Consider the following 16,039-nt stretch of genomic DNA (forward strand, 5'->3'; position numbering starts at 1 on the left):
CAAAAAAAAAAAAAAAAAAAAAAAGCAACTACCACAGAAGAATAGAGAAGTCATTCAAAAATCTCAGAGATTTCAATTTTATTACTAACAGTTAAATAATATAAAGGCTTAGATATATAAACTCATTCATCCCACAGGGTAATCACCTACTGAACACTGTCAAAAAACATTAATACAATTCAATAAAGTGGTAAACTGTTAATTTTTCTTATTATAAACAGTAATTGCTATTTCATTTTAAATGAAATTAAGAAAGCTATTGGTACAGACTGTACTACCAACTGTTTATTTCAGTTTTAACTTACTGAGCATAAAAGAATGGCAAAAAAATGTTACATTTGTGGGATAGTAATTTTTGTCAATATCTGTATGAAAACTACAAATAACTCTAGGTATTTATTGGAAGCCTTCTAAAATTTAAAACATTATTATAGCCATACCTTACTATAAAAAAAGCAAATGTAAAACATTTTCAATAAGTACAATGAGACTTGTGAGGCAAGTTAAGATAGCACAGCCTATTTAGAATTATATATAGGCATTTTATTCACTTTTGGCTCTGTAGTAACTTGGGCTCCTCCACCAAGTTACAGAGCCAAATACCAGGCCACTGTGATAAGGCTGGACTGGAAAAGTGTCAACACACTGCAGAAGTGTATGAGGACCATGGCCATTAAGTGTAAGTGCAAACTCTGCACACCAAAGGCAGATAGAAATGGTTCCTAGTTGTGTGTCTCCCCTGCACTGGTATGGATAATTGAGAATTGACTGTAACTTAATCCTGTGAACAGGCATTAAGTTCTAAACCACCAAGACAAGTTATAGGCAAACTTTATGCTTTAATAAGAATTATACAACTGTGCTAAGTGTCTTACTTAGTCTGTTTCCCAATAGGAAAATGGCTTTCATATTAGTTGGTTTTGAGAAGGTAATCTGGCTATTTTCTTCTAAGAAACAAAAACCTGGAACACTGTCATTGCTTTCAGAAGAGTTAAAAACCCGCATACAAAGCAAAACAAAAACTTAATTAGAAGTTCCAACATAAACAAGGGTTACCCTATGTTGTTTTGTCTACTACAAAGGAACATATTAAAATAAGACTGAAGTATTGCTGGATACTAGATGTGTCAGGTAAAATTTCATACAGCATAAGCTAAAAGTTAAAGTTGATGTACAATATTTTGGTGTTTTATAGTAATTTCAATAATTCAAAGGATCCATAAATAAAACAGAACAACTTCTGCTGAAGAAAATCACTCAGGAAAGTGAAAAAAAGTATTTAAAGCAGAAAACAAAACAAGGAAGACTTAGAACCAAAAATTTTTACTAAAAGCCTTCTTTTTGTTCATTTTTTTCCCCTATTGACCAACACTAACTGATAGATAAGGTGTATATTTGCATGGCGGTACCAATATGATGACCTTATATCCATTTTATTATTTTATCACCACCCTATGTGAGATAGATAGGGCTTATCAAAAATTAAGAAATGGAAGCATCAGATCTCTTGAGCAACTTACTTAAGGACCTCCTCTTCGCAAAAAAAAAAAAAAAAAAAAAAAAAAAAGGCACAAGGCAAATTTGATTTTTGACTAGTACATGCAGTTTTCATTCTGTCATGATTAGTAGATGAAAGTTAGGCAACTCTGTAATGGCAGATCAAGACTTGAACTCAGCTCTTCTGATGTCAAGTCCAATGTTCTTCCATAGATAACAGAATTTCATTTCAATCACCTTCTTTCCCTGCTATCAATTTCCAATCAGATGAGGAACTTAAAGCCCATAAGGAGAAGTTATAAAGCCCAATAATGGCAGAACTGAGTCTAAAAAAATCCAGATCACCCACAGAACTCTTTATCTGGGGCCTCTCTTGCCCCTGTATTAATTTAAAAATACATTTTTAAAGGGTTGAAGGCGTTCTCTTTGATTTTCAATTTATTTCCTAAACGTAATGGTGGAAGTATGCCATTGGCAGTAGAATGGCAGAGGAATTAAAGATAGTTTGCAATGAATTCCTTTAAACTCACAGAGGACTAAGTAACAACTGCATGTTTATTTAAGGAGTAATTATTTTACTTTCATTTCAAGCCACTAGCGTTCATAAGGATACAAAGAAGGCACATACTAATCACATTTTCTGCTACCTTTAAGGACAAATAACGTGGACCTCATGTTTTAGATGGTTGGTGGTGAAGATATTTCCTGGCCTAAGAAACAGAAGCTGCATTTGGCCCCATGATGGTTGTCTAGCAGCTCCTTATTACTGGAAGCAGCCTTAGGGAATTGCTGTCAAAAGGAAATCTATACCCAAACTTTCCCCTTTTCAAGTAAAAAAGTCCAAATCCATTGCTTTATAAAACAGTTCTTCCTGGAATTCACTGAATCTGGTGAAATAAGAAATTCTCAGCCATATCTCACACAAGGTACCTTTACAAAGCACCAAGCTACTATAAAATGCAGGTATACTATCTGTATCTTTCAGGAAAGCCCATATCTGTGTACTAAGGATTGTATGAAATAGGGAAGAGGGCCTTAATCCAAACCAATCAATCAAATGTATCATCATAAAAAAGGAGGGGCACATATATGTTTAGGGGTTTTTATTTTCAAGGAAAATTATGAATTGAGAAGTATACATTTATACATGTAGACAAGTTATCTCTACATCACGTGTCAGTGAACCTACCTGTGTATATTATCTTGGCCAGAAGGGACTACACCTACGTTGGCTACGTTTACAACCTTCTGAAGGATCACAGAGGAAGTGAAATTCTGCGGTGCAGCAATAATTACAGTAGAAGTTTCATTCATTCCCGTTAGCATTCCTGTAAGAGCAAAAGGCGGCTCCCTTTTACTAATTTCTTTATGAAAATTACATTAAACAATTTAAAATTCATAGCCAAAATTTAAAAACTTTTTAAGAGAAGAAATACCACTTCAGAATGTAATTTACAAGATAATTTTCATAAAATTAAAATGAACTGCAACTGATTAAAAATTTTTAAAAAATCCTCGTGTTCAAAAATGTGTAAAAATGCAGTCGAACATCACTCTTAATAACCTGATTTTAAATACTAAGATTGATAAAAGCATAGAATCACAGATAAAATTCCAATTTCACTCCCTTTAAAATATACGCCAAAAAAAAAAAAGGCCCGCGTATCACACACACAAAAAAAATATATACGCAATTAATTTGGGCTTTATAAACTATTAAGTTTTTACTTTTTAAGAGTCTGTTTTTTTTTCCTTCTCCTTTTCATTCAAAGATCTCTCTTACCAAATGCTGCTTCAGAACAAATCAAAGTGTTTCTGGAATAACTAGCAGCATTACACAATGAATGGTGTCAATATAATGGATCCAAGTTATCTCAACAGTGACTGAAAGTCACCGAACAGTTACGTGGTTCTAAAACATGGACAAGTATCTAAGCTACACTTAGTGATAACAGCATTTGCCTAGTAAGTGGAACTATGGTTACTGACAAAAACAACTGAAATTTCTGAAGCAAAAACATTTGAAAACAAAGGAAACAATGTAAATTGGAAAAACTTAAATCCCAGAGACATTTCAAATAATATTTAAGAAACAAACTAAGTTAAGCAAAATCATGAACAAAAACCATATAGAATTAACACAAGACATGCAATTAATATCAGAATCTTATATACAAATGTTCAAAGGACAAATTCAATAACATATCAAACTCTTGGAACAAATACTGAAATTAAGTACCCGGTTAAAAAAAACCAAAATAGTTATAATAAATGCCATCTATCTGGATCTGTGATGTAAGTCATTGACTCCTAACGGTATCTACTAAAAATGATTATCTTTTGAGACATATGATATGTGTACAATAGTTTATAAAATTTATGAAAATGGTAAAAGCTGATTTTATATTTTCAAAAGGCCCTCCACCTTTAGGATCATGTATTTAATTTTGTTATTTATTGCAAATACAACAGAAACATTTGAAAATCCCTACGATTTAGCAGCATGAAGACTAAAGCCTAACACTGTAAAAAGACTTACTTATTAGCTTTTAACAAAGAACAGTTTTTACTAACCACTTTCAAACTCGGGGACACTATGTTCTGTCTTAGACTGTATAACTTCAATATTAGGCAAAAGCTTTAAAAACCACACAAGCAAACACTGCTTTTAAGTAAAGCACAGTGGCTGCTGACATAACACTGCTGAGAGATGTGTGTACTCATTTAGGATTTAAACCTTCTCCATTAAGCTCTATTGAAGAGCAACTTCTGAATAAATGAATGCAACTATGTTTATGTTAAAAGCCTGTTTCCCTCTGCCTGTAATTAAAGGAAATGTTGGACAAAGCCAGTACTTTTGTCAAGCTCCTGTAAATGGAAAGATGGATAGCACTCAGAGAAGTGAATGCATTGCTTCATATTTAACCTTAACACTCTTGTCATTAATGGTTTGTCTAACTTGGTCTATCAGAGACAAGGTATTGCTCCACTGAAGTAAAATTTAAAAAAATCAACTAAACCATGCTTTTCAGAACAGAAGATTCATTATCGCCAGCTAATGTATTGGCATAAAGCAAAGTAACATGCTATCAAGTAAGGCACACATTCAATCTGCCTTCCCACCCCCCTTTATTTTTAACTCATGCTGTTTTATTGTTATAGGCAATTTGTACCACTCAGCATGACAGTGTAAACTGAATCAAGATTAATTTACATGCAAAAGAACACTTAGGAGAGCAGCATGGTAAGCAAATGTATTGTCTCGATTGCTGAGGTGGAAAAAGAACCTGGAAAGAAAAAAAGGTGCTCTAATTAAGGGGCATCAAATATGATTGCCTGCGGTGGTTAAGGGCCAGAAAATAGTGAATGTCTGGCCATTTAAAGAATTAGCATCTTGCTAGCTAGCAACCCAGAAGATCGAGGTATAAATCATAATGAAATTAAGTAGCCATTCTAGGTTTCTTAAACCAGAGATTTTTTCTAAATGAAAATATATCAGGTATTCTTAAATTAACGAGAAAGAAAAATATGCCAAGATATCATTAAAAGTTTCTTCTACAAAAACAGACTTCAAATACTATACAGCCTGCTCATGCATAATAAACATAAAGTTACTGGAGAAATATTTTAAAATTCTCAGATACAGGATTTGTTGCTTCATTAGAATTTACCTAACTTTGGTGAGGCACTGGACAGCACTTAATTTAGGTTAATCAGCTGTAATTAACTGCTAAAATGTAAATAAAATAAGAAAATAAGATTTAAAAAATTTCTTGTAAGTTTTACATTTCCAATTTAATTCATAAGAAGAAAATGAATAAGAGGAGGAAATTTGGAATAAGCAGTTGGCTTGGGTCTCTTACAATTAAAACTGCTTCAAGAAATGCAACTACATTTTTAAAAGTAAAACAGAGATCTCTATTGATAGTACTGAAATCCTCCCAGAGCTAGATCATTAACTAACTTTGCAAGGCTCAAAACTCATAATAATGAAAAAAATATGGCTTCTGGTTAAGGCTCATAATATGAATACTCTGGATAACTTCAAAATATACAATAAACCAATCTTTTGTTTAGTACTTTGACTACCAACCTTATAAAAATGCATGTTTGGTCATGGAACTCTAAATGCAACAACTGAGAAAAATTGATAGAGCAGGCTATGTATTAGGAATAAAACATTTCCGTTTAAAAAAATATTAATCTAATATGTACAACCTGTTAGAAGTATTCTTATTTAATATTATATACACTGTTCAAATATGCACATCTGTCTAAAAATAGAACCATATTTCTCATGTTTTTAATTATAATTTCTTCAGTTAAATCCTAGTTAATACATTTAATACATTTCTTGAGCCTTGAAATACATGCCCTGTGAAATGAGATATTAAGTGTGTAAATTCATTTTATTTAAAGTAGAAAAACAAGTTAAAGCTAGCATGTAATGATGCACACAGACATTTCTTAAATTTATTGGCATTTTAACTTCCCGAAGTTTGAACTGATAAAATCTGAGGAAAGTGATTTTTATTCTGATTTAGAATTTTCAGTTAATGAGTCATTTATAGGTATCTTCTGCAAAATAAGCTAAGCTCTTCCTAGAGTAGTATAACAAATAAATACATGTGTAAAGTTGAGAATTGGGACCTCTATTACCAAGGCAGCTGAAGTCTAGAACTAAAAGGATGCTATTGAAGACTCTTTAAACCTGCGGTAAATTTGTCAGCATCAAGTCCCACATCAAAGAATGAACTTAGGAGGACAGAAAGCATGATACAGAAATGCCAAGAGACTTGCAAGGATTTACAAATACTTCATATAAACAAATTTTCAAATAGCTTTATTCAGAGTAGCCTTTCTGCTCTATTAAACATAGCAAACAGCTGCCAGATTTATTCGGACAAATAATCAACAACCATAGAAGTAAAATGGCAGAAGAAAAAGGAATTTTGGCAACATCTCCACAGAGGACCACAGCTGCTCTCCAAGCGCTCCTCTCTCACGTGATTACAGTTCTGTATGGCTAGTCAGGGAAAAAAATCCCTCAGTCACAGCAGAGCACAAGAAACTTGATCAAAATATCAAGTACATAATTCTAAACCAAAGTTGAGGAAGAGAAAAGATATACAATAATCTGCTGCTTTAGAAATACTTCAGCTGCACTTTTCAAAAAAGGAATATCCCCTTAACAATAAACGTGCCAAGGCTTTATTCAGTCCCTATGTGCCACTCACCTGGGTTTGCTGAGCAGGTGTAAAGCAGAGAGGCAGGCTTTAGCCAGCAAAGGGTAAGAATAGCAAATGTAAGAATCAATTCAATTGGGCAATAGAAAAATAAAATCACATATATGACTTTCTATAGCAATAATCAACATCCAAGAAAAGTAAACTCAAAGATGGATTCAGTCATTCTTTTTTATCACTTAAAAATAAGGCAGAATAAAAGGTTACTATTAATTTACAGTCGGGTATGAGATTTTCTTTGTGAGATTCTTCTACAACAGGTCCTTCTGACATTGTGAATTGCAAAGGTTCATAGTTTAAAAAAAAAAAAAAAAGTCTCTGGCACTACATGATAGAGTGCCAGGAAGCAAGCCCTTCTCTTTAGGTGTAGATATTTGTGTTTGCCTGTACTTTGTGAAAGCTTGACAGGTATGATTTAATGACCTCAAGATGAAGGGAATCTTTGAGAACCCCCTCCAAAGAAAAAAATAGCCTAGATTCACATAAACTTTAAAACATTGCTGACTATACCATTTAAATATGTCTTAGTTTTTATAAATTCAATTCTTAATTAAACACATAAAATGAGACAGTTGTTTTCCCTTATTCACACATGACAAAAATTGTTTTTATTAGAAACTATGCCTAACTCTAGGGCAAGCCTAAGATATTAATGCTTTCATTATGCTGAAAATATTTTTTTTTTTGGTGCTTATTTTAAAATGTTTCAGCTCTGATATAGCCTGACAGCATAGCATTTCTTCAATACAGAATAAGGATTTTATTTTGAAGGGTAGGGCACTCTAACGTGTACAGGGAAAAATATATTAGTAGAACACGAAAAACAGTTCTATAGTGAAAGGAAATATAGAAACATAACATGTATAGTGATGAGACTTTGCTAAGTACCAAATTCCTGACATTTTCACTAATACAAAACACATGAATACATCATTAGATTGACAAACCAAAACTCCAAGAATTGAAAAGTTAATTAAGAATCAATTTATTATTTAAAAGACATATTAATCAATTTGCAAGTATGCCAGGAATGTAGACATGTAATGTAAACATACACCTTTAAGGTTATTTTATAAACGCAAAGCATTAGCAAAAATTGGAAGACTGTGCATTGACATCTGTTAATGGCTATGTACATATGGTAATTTATTTTAGAGACCTGCCAGAGGAATGAGCACATGTTATTTGGGATGCCAATTTCTAGTAAATTGTAATAATCTCTCACCTTGCTCTTTCTTAAAATCTTTCTCTGACATGGCCACAGGTAAAAGCAGTTCTCCAACAGGAGGCTGAATATTAACACTGAAGCAATCATCCTTGGTACTAAGGAAAAAACACATTAAAGCTGACTAAATGCTTAATAAATAAACATTCTTCTTAATACTATGCAGTTAAATAGGTGCAATTAAAGCATACAGAGATCTGCTTGGCTTAAATATCACAGCTAAAAAAGGTTTGAAATATTTCTCAACACTATCTGCAGAGAAATACATCTGTTACCTGAACTAGAAAACGTATATATATATATATATATATATATACTTTTTTTTTTTTACAAAAATATGCAGTTATGGTAAATATGCCATTTGACATAGAACTTTTAAAAATAGGTAAGCAGCAAGGGTATATATCCATTACTATCAGAGGAACACTTAATGCAGCTTATCTAGTAGAGAATATCTTATCTTCAATTTTGTAGTAAAAGTGTAGAAAATGGAGTGGCTTAGTCTTAAATAGTTAAGATATGTCTTTTAAGATATTAATTTTTAAATAAAGAATAAAATGGAGTGACCATACTGTGTTAAGATATGAGATATAATACCTCATCTGCAAACTTTCTTTCTTAAAACAAAACCCCTCATTTTCTAGTAGCATTATTCACTGACATTATCGAACATGTGGTGAAAGTTTTTCAAATTACAGGATATGAAGAATTTAGGAAAGGCAACTTTCTATTTTCATCATACAGAAAAACAATACTGAGCGCATTTATTTCATTTAAATCTTATGAAACTACTATCTTTATTAAAAAATTACTAAAACTGCTTTAAAATGTTTTAAAATTACAAGTTTGAAGTTAGGTTGATGAGTGTATCAGTTCGCAATGTGTTTGGCTGCAAAGCAGCAGAAAATCCAACTGACAATTTCTTGAGAGATGGGTGCTCATTGTTCAGTGTATAAGTAATCCTGTAAGTTACCAGTCAAAGGCTAGTTCAGTGGCTTAAAGATGCTGTTAGGAACCCAGGCTTCTCTAGCTTTCAACTCCACTAGCCCTAGTGTGTTGGTTCTTATCCTCATGGTTGCCAGATGGCTGCTGTATCTTTAGGTACCACTTTAACATTCCACTGAAGAAGGAAGAGTGATGATGGAAGAGTAGTGAATAATTGAGCCAACTGACAACTAACTACATGATTTTTCCTACAATACATTCTTATGAAGACTGATGACATGGCTAAGATTCCTATTTCTGTACTACGTATTCTCATGTACTTCCTTGAAATAAATTTCCTATTAATTGAAGTAACAATACTGTAATATGCAGCATGACTATATGCTGATCTCTTAAGGTGTAAAAGCTGATTATAAAAAGCCATGTGAGGTAACCAGAATTCAACCAGATAGCATTTTAAATGTAGATGGAATTATATGATGCTGAGAATTTGAAATTGTGCAGAATTCTGTCAAGTTCAAAAGTTTTTAAGCTTTTAGACAGGTATAAGGAGCAAAAAAATGCAGAATCCAATCAAGTATTAAAAAAAAAAAAATTGAGCCAACTGAATCTGTTCCTTTTTATCAGGAAAGCAAAAGCTTTACTGAAAGTTCCAGGGAAGGAATTCTAGTTTTGTGTTAGAACTGGGTCTCATGGCCAGTGGGAAGATGGCTAGGGAGATGGGAATTGTGGATAAGAAACAACAAACATTAGGTTAAGAAAAATACTTTCTTGAAGGGTGGGGTAGGGACAAATATTAAAATATAAAGAAAGAAAAGAAAATCCACTTTGATTTTATGCTATTATCTGTATACTATAAACTTTTAAGCTGCCTTATTTTTTTAAATGGAACAAGGTAGGGACTAGACTAAAAAAAAACAAAGAATGCTTTGAATTATTCACACATGGATTGCCCAAGGCAAATCAATAAATCCAATTTATTTATTAATTCAATAAACATTTACTGAATACAAACTTGATCCCATGTACTGTGTGAGTGTCTGGGGATTTAAAGACAAGTAAGATTGGCCCTTGAAGTTCACAAGTTTAGTGAGAGAGAAAGAGTTCAATTATGTTTATAACAGAAAGGTAAGTGCTATGTTAGAGACATGTGGAAAGTATCATAGTCCAAGGAAGAGGGGCTGATTAATTCTGCAGGAGAGAGGTAGAGATAAGTTTACTTCCAAAAGGAGGGAGAGGAGCATTCTAGGGTTTCTACACCTATGTTTTGGGAATGGTGAGCAGTGTGGTGTGTCAAAAGATGGGATTGGGGGCACACTGTAAAGAACAGCATACACAGCATGACCATTAGTCTCAGTTCTCCCATGGCAGTTGTCCTGGAATCTTGTTCAGTTAATGTCTCCTTTCACTCTCTGAAGTGTCCTGATTTGTATGACAAAGTGTATGATTACTTTACTCTTGTAACTCAGACAAAGGTGCTTCAAAGTTTCCTGGAAAAAAAAAAAAGGAAACTACCAGAGACTTCTGACATAGGAAAATAAATGACCCCATATGTATTTTATAAACTCTGCTGGCAGTGTGTAAAGGTGGAGTACAGGAGAAATCCAAGGCAGGTAAATCAGGAAGGAATCTAATTAACAGTCTAGGCAGGGGTTTTTAGCACTGACTGTGTGTTTTACTTTAGTACATCCTAACAATGATCCGAAGAGGTAGCTTCTGTTACCCCTAATTTATTAAGAGAAGTTAAACAACATGCCCAAGGCCACACAGCTAGTATGAAGAACTGAACACAGCAGGACTGGGATTTGAACCCAGGTCTATCCTACTCCAAAGTCAGCTATATAATGTTTGCTGCCATATATATATATTTTATTCCACTATACAAGGTTGCTTCCCTAGGGTGGGTAGCACTGAGAATGGGGGAGGTGCGGGTATTTTAGTTAAAAGGGACAGATCTGGTGATGGATGGGAGGAAGAGACTTTGAACCGTCTAACGTGAATGACTGGGAGGATGACTTCCTCCACTGAAGAGGAGTTTTGGGGATTAAACAAAATGATTTGGACTTAATCATGTTTTACTTTGAGTACCACTGAGTTACCCAGGAAGAGATATTTAGCAGATAATTGGAAATATAGATCATGAATCAGAAAAGAGGTCAGGGCAGCACATATGAGTTTGGAAGTAACCAGAATGGTACAGGGAAGGGCTGAAGCCGTGTAAGTAGATAAGATCATGTAGGAAAAAAGGATATACCAAGAAGAAGGGTAAGGTGGAAACTTGGGGAAGCCCTGCATGTAAGTAAAAGCAGAAGTGGTGCAACTTGCAGAAGAGCCTGGAAAAGAGTGGCTGGGGAGAAAAGGTGTGTGTCAAATACTGCAGGGAGGAATAGAAAGAAGCACGTGTAAACGCTGGAGGAAGAAGGCAGAACGCAGCGAGCTGAAGCTGAATGGAAAAACTGGCAGCGAAAAAGATGGGACAGAAAGCAGCAGAAGCTTCATGAGGATGTAGAGGCAAAAGAAAAATGCTTAAAGAAACTTGAGCATAATTAAAGGCTGGTGCAACACAAAGAAATAGGGTAAGGTCTTAGAGGAGGTAAACGAGGTTGGGATTAAGAGCGTAAGAACTAGGTGAATGGGTCAGCCCTGGAATGAAGGAGGATATTTCTTCCAAAAACAGCAGGGAAGGAGCTATTAAGATATAAGTGTTGGGCTTCCCTGGTGGTGCAGTGGTTGAGAGTCCGCCTGCCGATGCAGGAGACACGGGTTCGTGCCTCGGCCCGGGAAGATCCCACATGCCGCGGAGCAGCTGCGCCCGTGAGCCATGGCCGCTGAGCCTGCGCGTCCGGAGCCTGTGCTCCGCAACGGGAGAGGCCACAACAGTGAGAGGCCCGCTTACCGCAAAACAAAACAAAACAAAACAAGATAGAAGTGTTGAGGGTAGGACACTTGAAGGTTAAGACCAGGCTGATGTAATGGAAGGCTAAGTCACATTAAGAGAAATGTAAAGGTTGATAAAGGAGTAAATGGATAGGTATATATATCATTAACTAATTTAGTGTTAAATATAAAATTTTGGCTTCAAATAACTGGATAAATCAGTGTTCTCCAAAGAGGGAAAGGACAAGGCACTCCCCTGAGGTAGAAAATCCACTGATGAAAAAAAAACCCTATCAATTATATTTATTTTTTTCTCATTCTATCTAAAGTTCTATATATATATATTTTTTTAGATGTTGGGGGTAGGAGTTTATTAATTAATTAATTTATTTTTGCTGTGTTGGGTCTTCGTTTCTGTGCAAGGGCTTTCTCTAGTTGTGGCAAGTGGGGGCCACTCTTCATCGCGGTGCGCGGGCCTCTCACTATTGCGGCCTCTCTTGTTGCAGAGCACAGGCTCCAGACGCGCAGGCTCAGTAGTTGTGGCTCACAGGCCTAGTTGCTCCGCGGCATGTGGGATCCTCCCAGACCAGGGCTTGAACCCGCGTCCCTTGCACTAGCAGGCAGACTCTCAACCACTGTGCCACCAGGGAAGCCCTGAAGTTCTATTTTTGTCTGTACATAATATCTTAGTACATACATGTTAGCACAGTGAGACACACACACAATACATATAGGGAGTGTGTAGTATAAATATTTTACTCAGAGGTATACAATTTTAAAAGTTAGGGACCAATGGGTTAAATTACACATACTACACTATCTCTACTTATGTTTTCTTTTAGATTATGGGTGAAATGACCAGCCTTCTCCTTTCCAACACTCCTGAGAAGGATCCCATTTACCTCTTGGTTAAAGGTAGCTCTACAGCACTGATGCCCAGGGAGAAGGGTGTGAGAGCGGTGAAAAGAAGGGAAAGTAGACTTGCCTTCTAAGGCATATATGAAAATCAAGGTGGATAAGCAGAAGGCTTAAGTTTGGGGGAAAAAGGTGATCCTGAAATGTCCCCACAGGCAACAACCCATGTGTTAAGAGATAAATATATACTATTCAACTTGACTGGGTATGTTTCACTTTTGCATAATGCATGTTTTATTTTCTGTGGTTGGTGAAATGATTAACATGTAATTCTATATGAAAAACTAAGGATATAAGTTCATCCAAAATGGGTCTTATGAGACAAATGTAATAAAACTGGAACATTGCTGTGGCAGACACTACTTGTTGCTTACTCAGTATTTTTTTTTTTCCTTTTTCTTCTTTACTGATATAATACTGATTTTGTTCAGGTAGACAATGTGCCCACTGGAACACTCTCTTCTCAGGCTCTTGTAGCTAAGACTGATCAAGTGACCCGGTTATGACCAATGAAGCCTGAACAGAAGTCTGCTGGGGACTCCTAGGAAAGTTTTGCTTTTCTATTTTTTTTTTTTTTTTTTAGTATTTCTTTTTATTTTTTGGCTGTGTCGGGTCTTAGTTGCAGCACGCGGGATCTTACATTGCAGTGTGCAGCTTCTTTGTTGCAGTGCAGGCTTCTCTCTAGTTGTGGCATGTGGGCTCCGGAGCATGTGGGCTCTGTAGCTGTGGCACGTGGGCTCTGTAGTTGCAGCACACGGCTCTCTAGTTGTGGCGCATGGGTTCAGTTGCCCTGCGGCACGTGGGATTTTAGTTCCCCGACCAGGGATTGAACCCCTTGTCCCCTGCATAGGAAGGTGGATTCTAAACCACTGGACCACCAGGGAAGTCCCAAGTTTTGCTTTTCTGACACAGATGTGGCTCCTCCCTCCATGTCACTTCTTTCCTTTTTTTTGGCCTAGAATGCAGATAGAATCCTGGAAGTAGAGAAGCCATCTTGTGACCCCGAGGATGACTGGCACATGCTAATGAAATTAGCTCATGGAACAAAAAGTTGGAAAGACCTTATACCAAAAGACATTGTGGAGCTACTCCTGCTGCTCTTAACTGCTGTCCTGTGTTCTTCTTGTACCAGGAGAATAATAAATAAACCCCTATTTGATGAAGTCACTACAGTTGGGTTTCTGTTACACACAACTGAATGCAAAATCTAATTAATATACATAACATACTTCATAAGGCAGTCTCAGCTTCTAAGCAAGGTTTGGCTTAGCAGGGAGTAAGATGGAATGCTTCCTCTTTATTTTGGGGAAAATTTACTTTCATTTATATTAGTGTTCTAGGATGCTCTCCATAGTTTTCATGCGCCTCCTTTTAAATATTTTGCCCTTTTACTGTTCGCTTCTCTCTCTTCTTCTTTTCTTTTGTCCCGCTCTTTTTCCTCTCATCTTCTTTGGTTGAATGTGAGGCTAAACACAGCTATCTTGACATGGATAGGGGAATGTTGAAAATGAGTAATGATAGATGTAAATTTAACAGAATTAACAGTTTACCAGATCAACAAACTACTATTATTAGGCAGCTCTAAATAGCCTAATTACATGGGATCAGATGGTGTAACAGTTTAATGTAAGACAAGATTCTAATTGTTCTATATTTAACTGTAATGCATATACTTGTACTACATATAATCTCATTCCACAGACTCCTACGATCCAAACTGGTAAATTTTCTAGGTAAGAAATGTGCAACTAGTCTAACCATTGTGAGACTCAAATTTCCTTATCTATGAAGTGAGAAAAATGACACCCTTGTGGGCTCGTTTTAACAATTAAATGAAATGACATAACCCAGTACAGTGCTTAATGCATAACTGATATTCAAAACCTACATCCATAATAGGGATATGTCATAATTTATTTAAGCATTCCCCCATCAATTCTCATTTGCAAATTTTCTCTATTACAAACAATGTTTACTTAATAACCTTGGATAGATCTATTTCTTCAGCACAAGCACCAATATCTCCCCAAGCTTGACACCCTAAAAATGAAATCACTAAGTTGAAGAGTATGAATAATCAGCATTTGAAAAATACTGCCAAACTGACCTAAAAAAAGTGGTGCCAACTTGAAGTTCCACAAACAGTAAATAAGAATACACGTTTTTCTGTAACTTCCATGTCATATATTAAAATTATTTTAAAATTTTGCAAATGAAATTTTTTTTATTTCCCTATTACCAATGTTGTATATGTTATTGTTATGGATCATTCGCATTTCTTTTCTTGTTAATGAACTATTCTCAACCTTTCTCCACTTTTATATTAGATTCCTTTTTATTGATTGCAAGAGTTCTTTATATATTCTGGTTACTAAACTTCTGTCTGCTAAATATGCTGTAATACTTTCTATCTCTCACGTGTTATGGTATCTATCTTTTTCTTCTTTGTAGAGAAGTTTAAAATTTTTAATAATCAAACCTGTCAATTTTTCACTACATCTTTCTGGATATTGTGTCTTGCTTGACTTTTGCCCCCAAAGAGTATAAAAATATTTGTCTATATTATTTCTAAACACTTTTATAGTTTCTATAATTAAACCATAAATCCATCTGGAATTTATTTTGGAGTAATCTGTGGGAGGAAGGTATCTTTGTTTTTTTCCCGATAATGGTTCTCACATCATTTACTGACTGGTCCATTCTTTCCTCAGTGATATGAAATGTCAGCTTTATGATATACAAAATTTCTAAATTCTGTTTTGTTTTACTGATTCCTTTGACAATAGCCAATTACATTGAATAAAAATATTCTTGTGACTTTGAAGAATATCTTGAAGTTATTATTGAAAAAGGCTTTTCTCATTAAATTTTTGTTTTGACTTTTCTTGGACATTCTTTTTTCCAGTTGAATTTTAGAAATTTGTCAAGTTCCTTGAAAAGGCTTACTGGAATTTAGCATTGAATCAAACTGAATTTGAAGATTAACCTGAGGGAGAGTACTCTCTCCCATTTAGGAACATAGTATACTTATTACATTATTTATATCTTCTTTTTATGGCCTTCAGGAAAGTTTCAGGTTTTTAAAAAAAAAATTCCCACATCGGTATCATATATTTGTTAATTTATTCCTTTCGTTGTTCTTGTAAAAAGAATAATTTTATTCATAATGTCTTAAAATTGGTCATTCCTACCATACAGAAATGTTAATGATTTTCACATAATGATCTGTACCTAAACAGTATCCTATTTATTAGCTTAAATAATAGATTTTCTATTGATTCTAAGACTTTGTGGGTTGGCAATTATATACTGAATAAAAATAATAATTTTGTGT

The 16,039-nt window shown here is 34.8% G+C and overlaps 1 protein-coding gene across 1 annotated transcript in view; it reads right to left on the minus strand.

Annotated features, from left to right (window-relative positions):
* AP3B1 (adaptor related protein complex 3 subunit beta 1) overlaps nucleotides 1–16,039 on the minus strand; it is a 275,016-nt gene that overhangs the window by 8,668 nt on the left and 250,309 nt on the right. The window contains exons 26-27 of the mRNA XM_007471959.1: nucleotides 7,969–8,066; nucleotides 2,687–2,825 (exon numbers count right to left, since the gene is read on the minus strand). Coding sequence (XP_007472021.1) covers nucleotides 2,687–2,825; nucleotides 7,969–8,066 — 237 coding nt within the window. The remainder of the gene's footprint in view (nucleotides 1–2,686; nucleotides 2,826–7,968; nucleotides 8,067–16,039) is intronic.

This window comes from Lipotes vexillifer, unplaced genomic scaffold (genome assembly GCF_000442215.2).
Source record: "Lipotes vexillifer unplaced genomic scaffold, Lipotes_vexillifer_v1.1 scaffold83, whole genome shotgun sequence".
Classification (NCBI taxonomy): domain Eukaryota; kingdom Metazoa; phylum Chordata; class Mammalia; order Artiodactyla; family Lipotidae; genus Lipotes; species Lipotes vexillifer.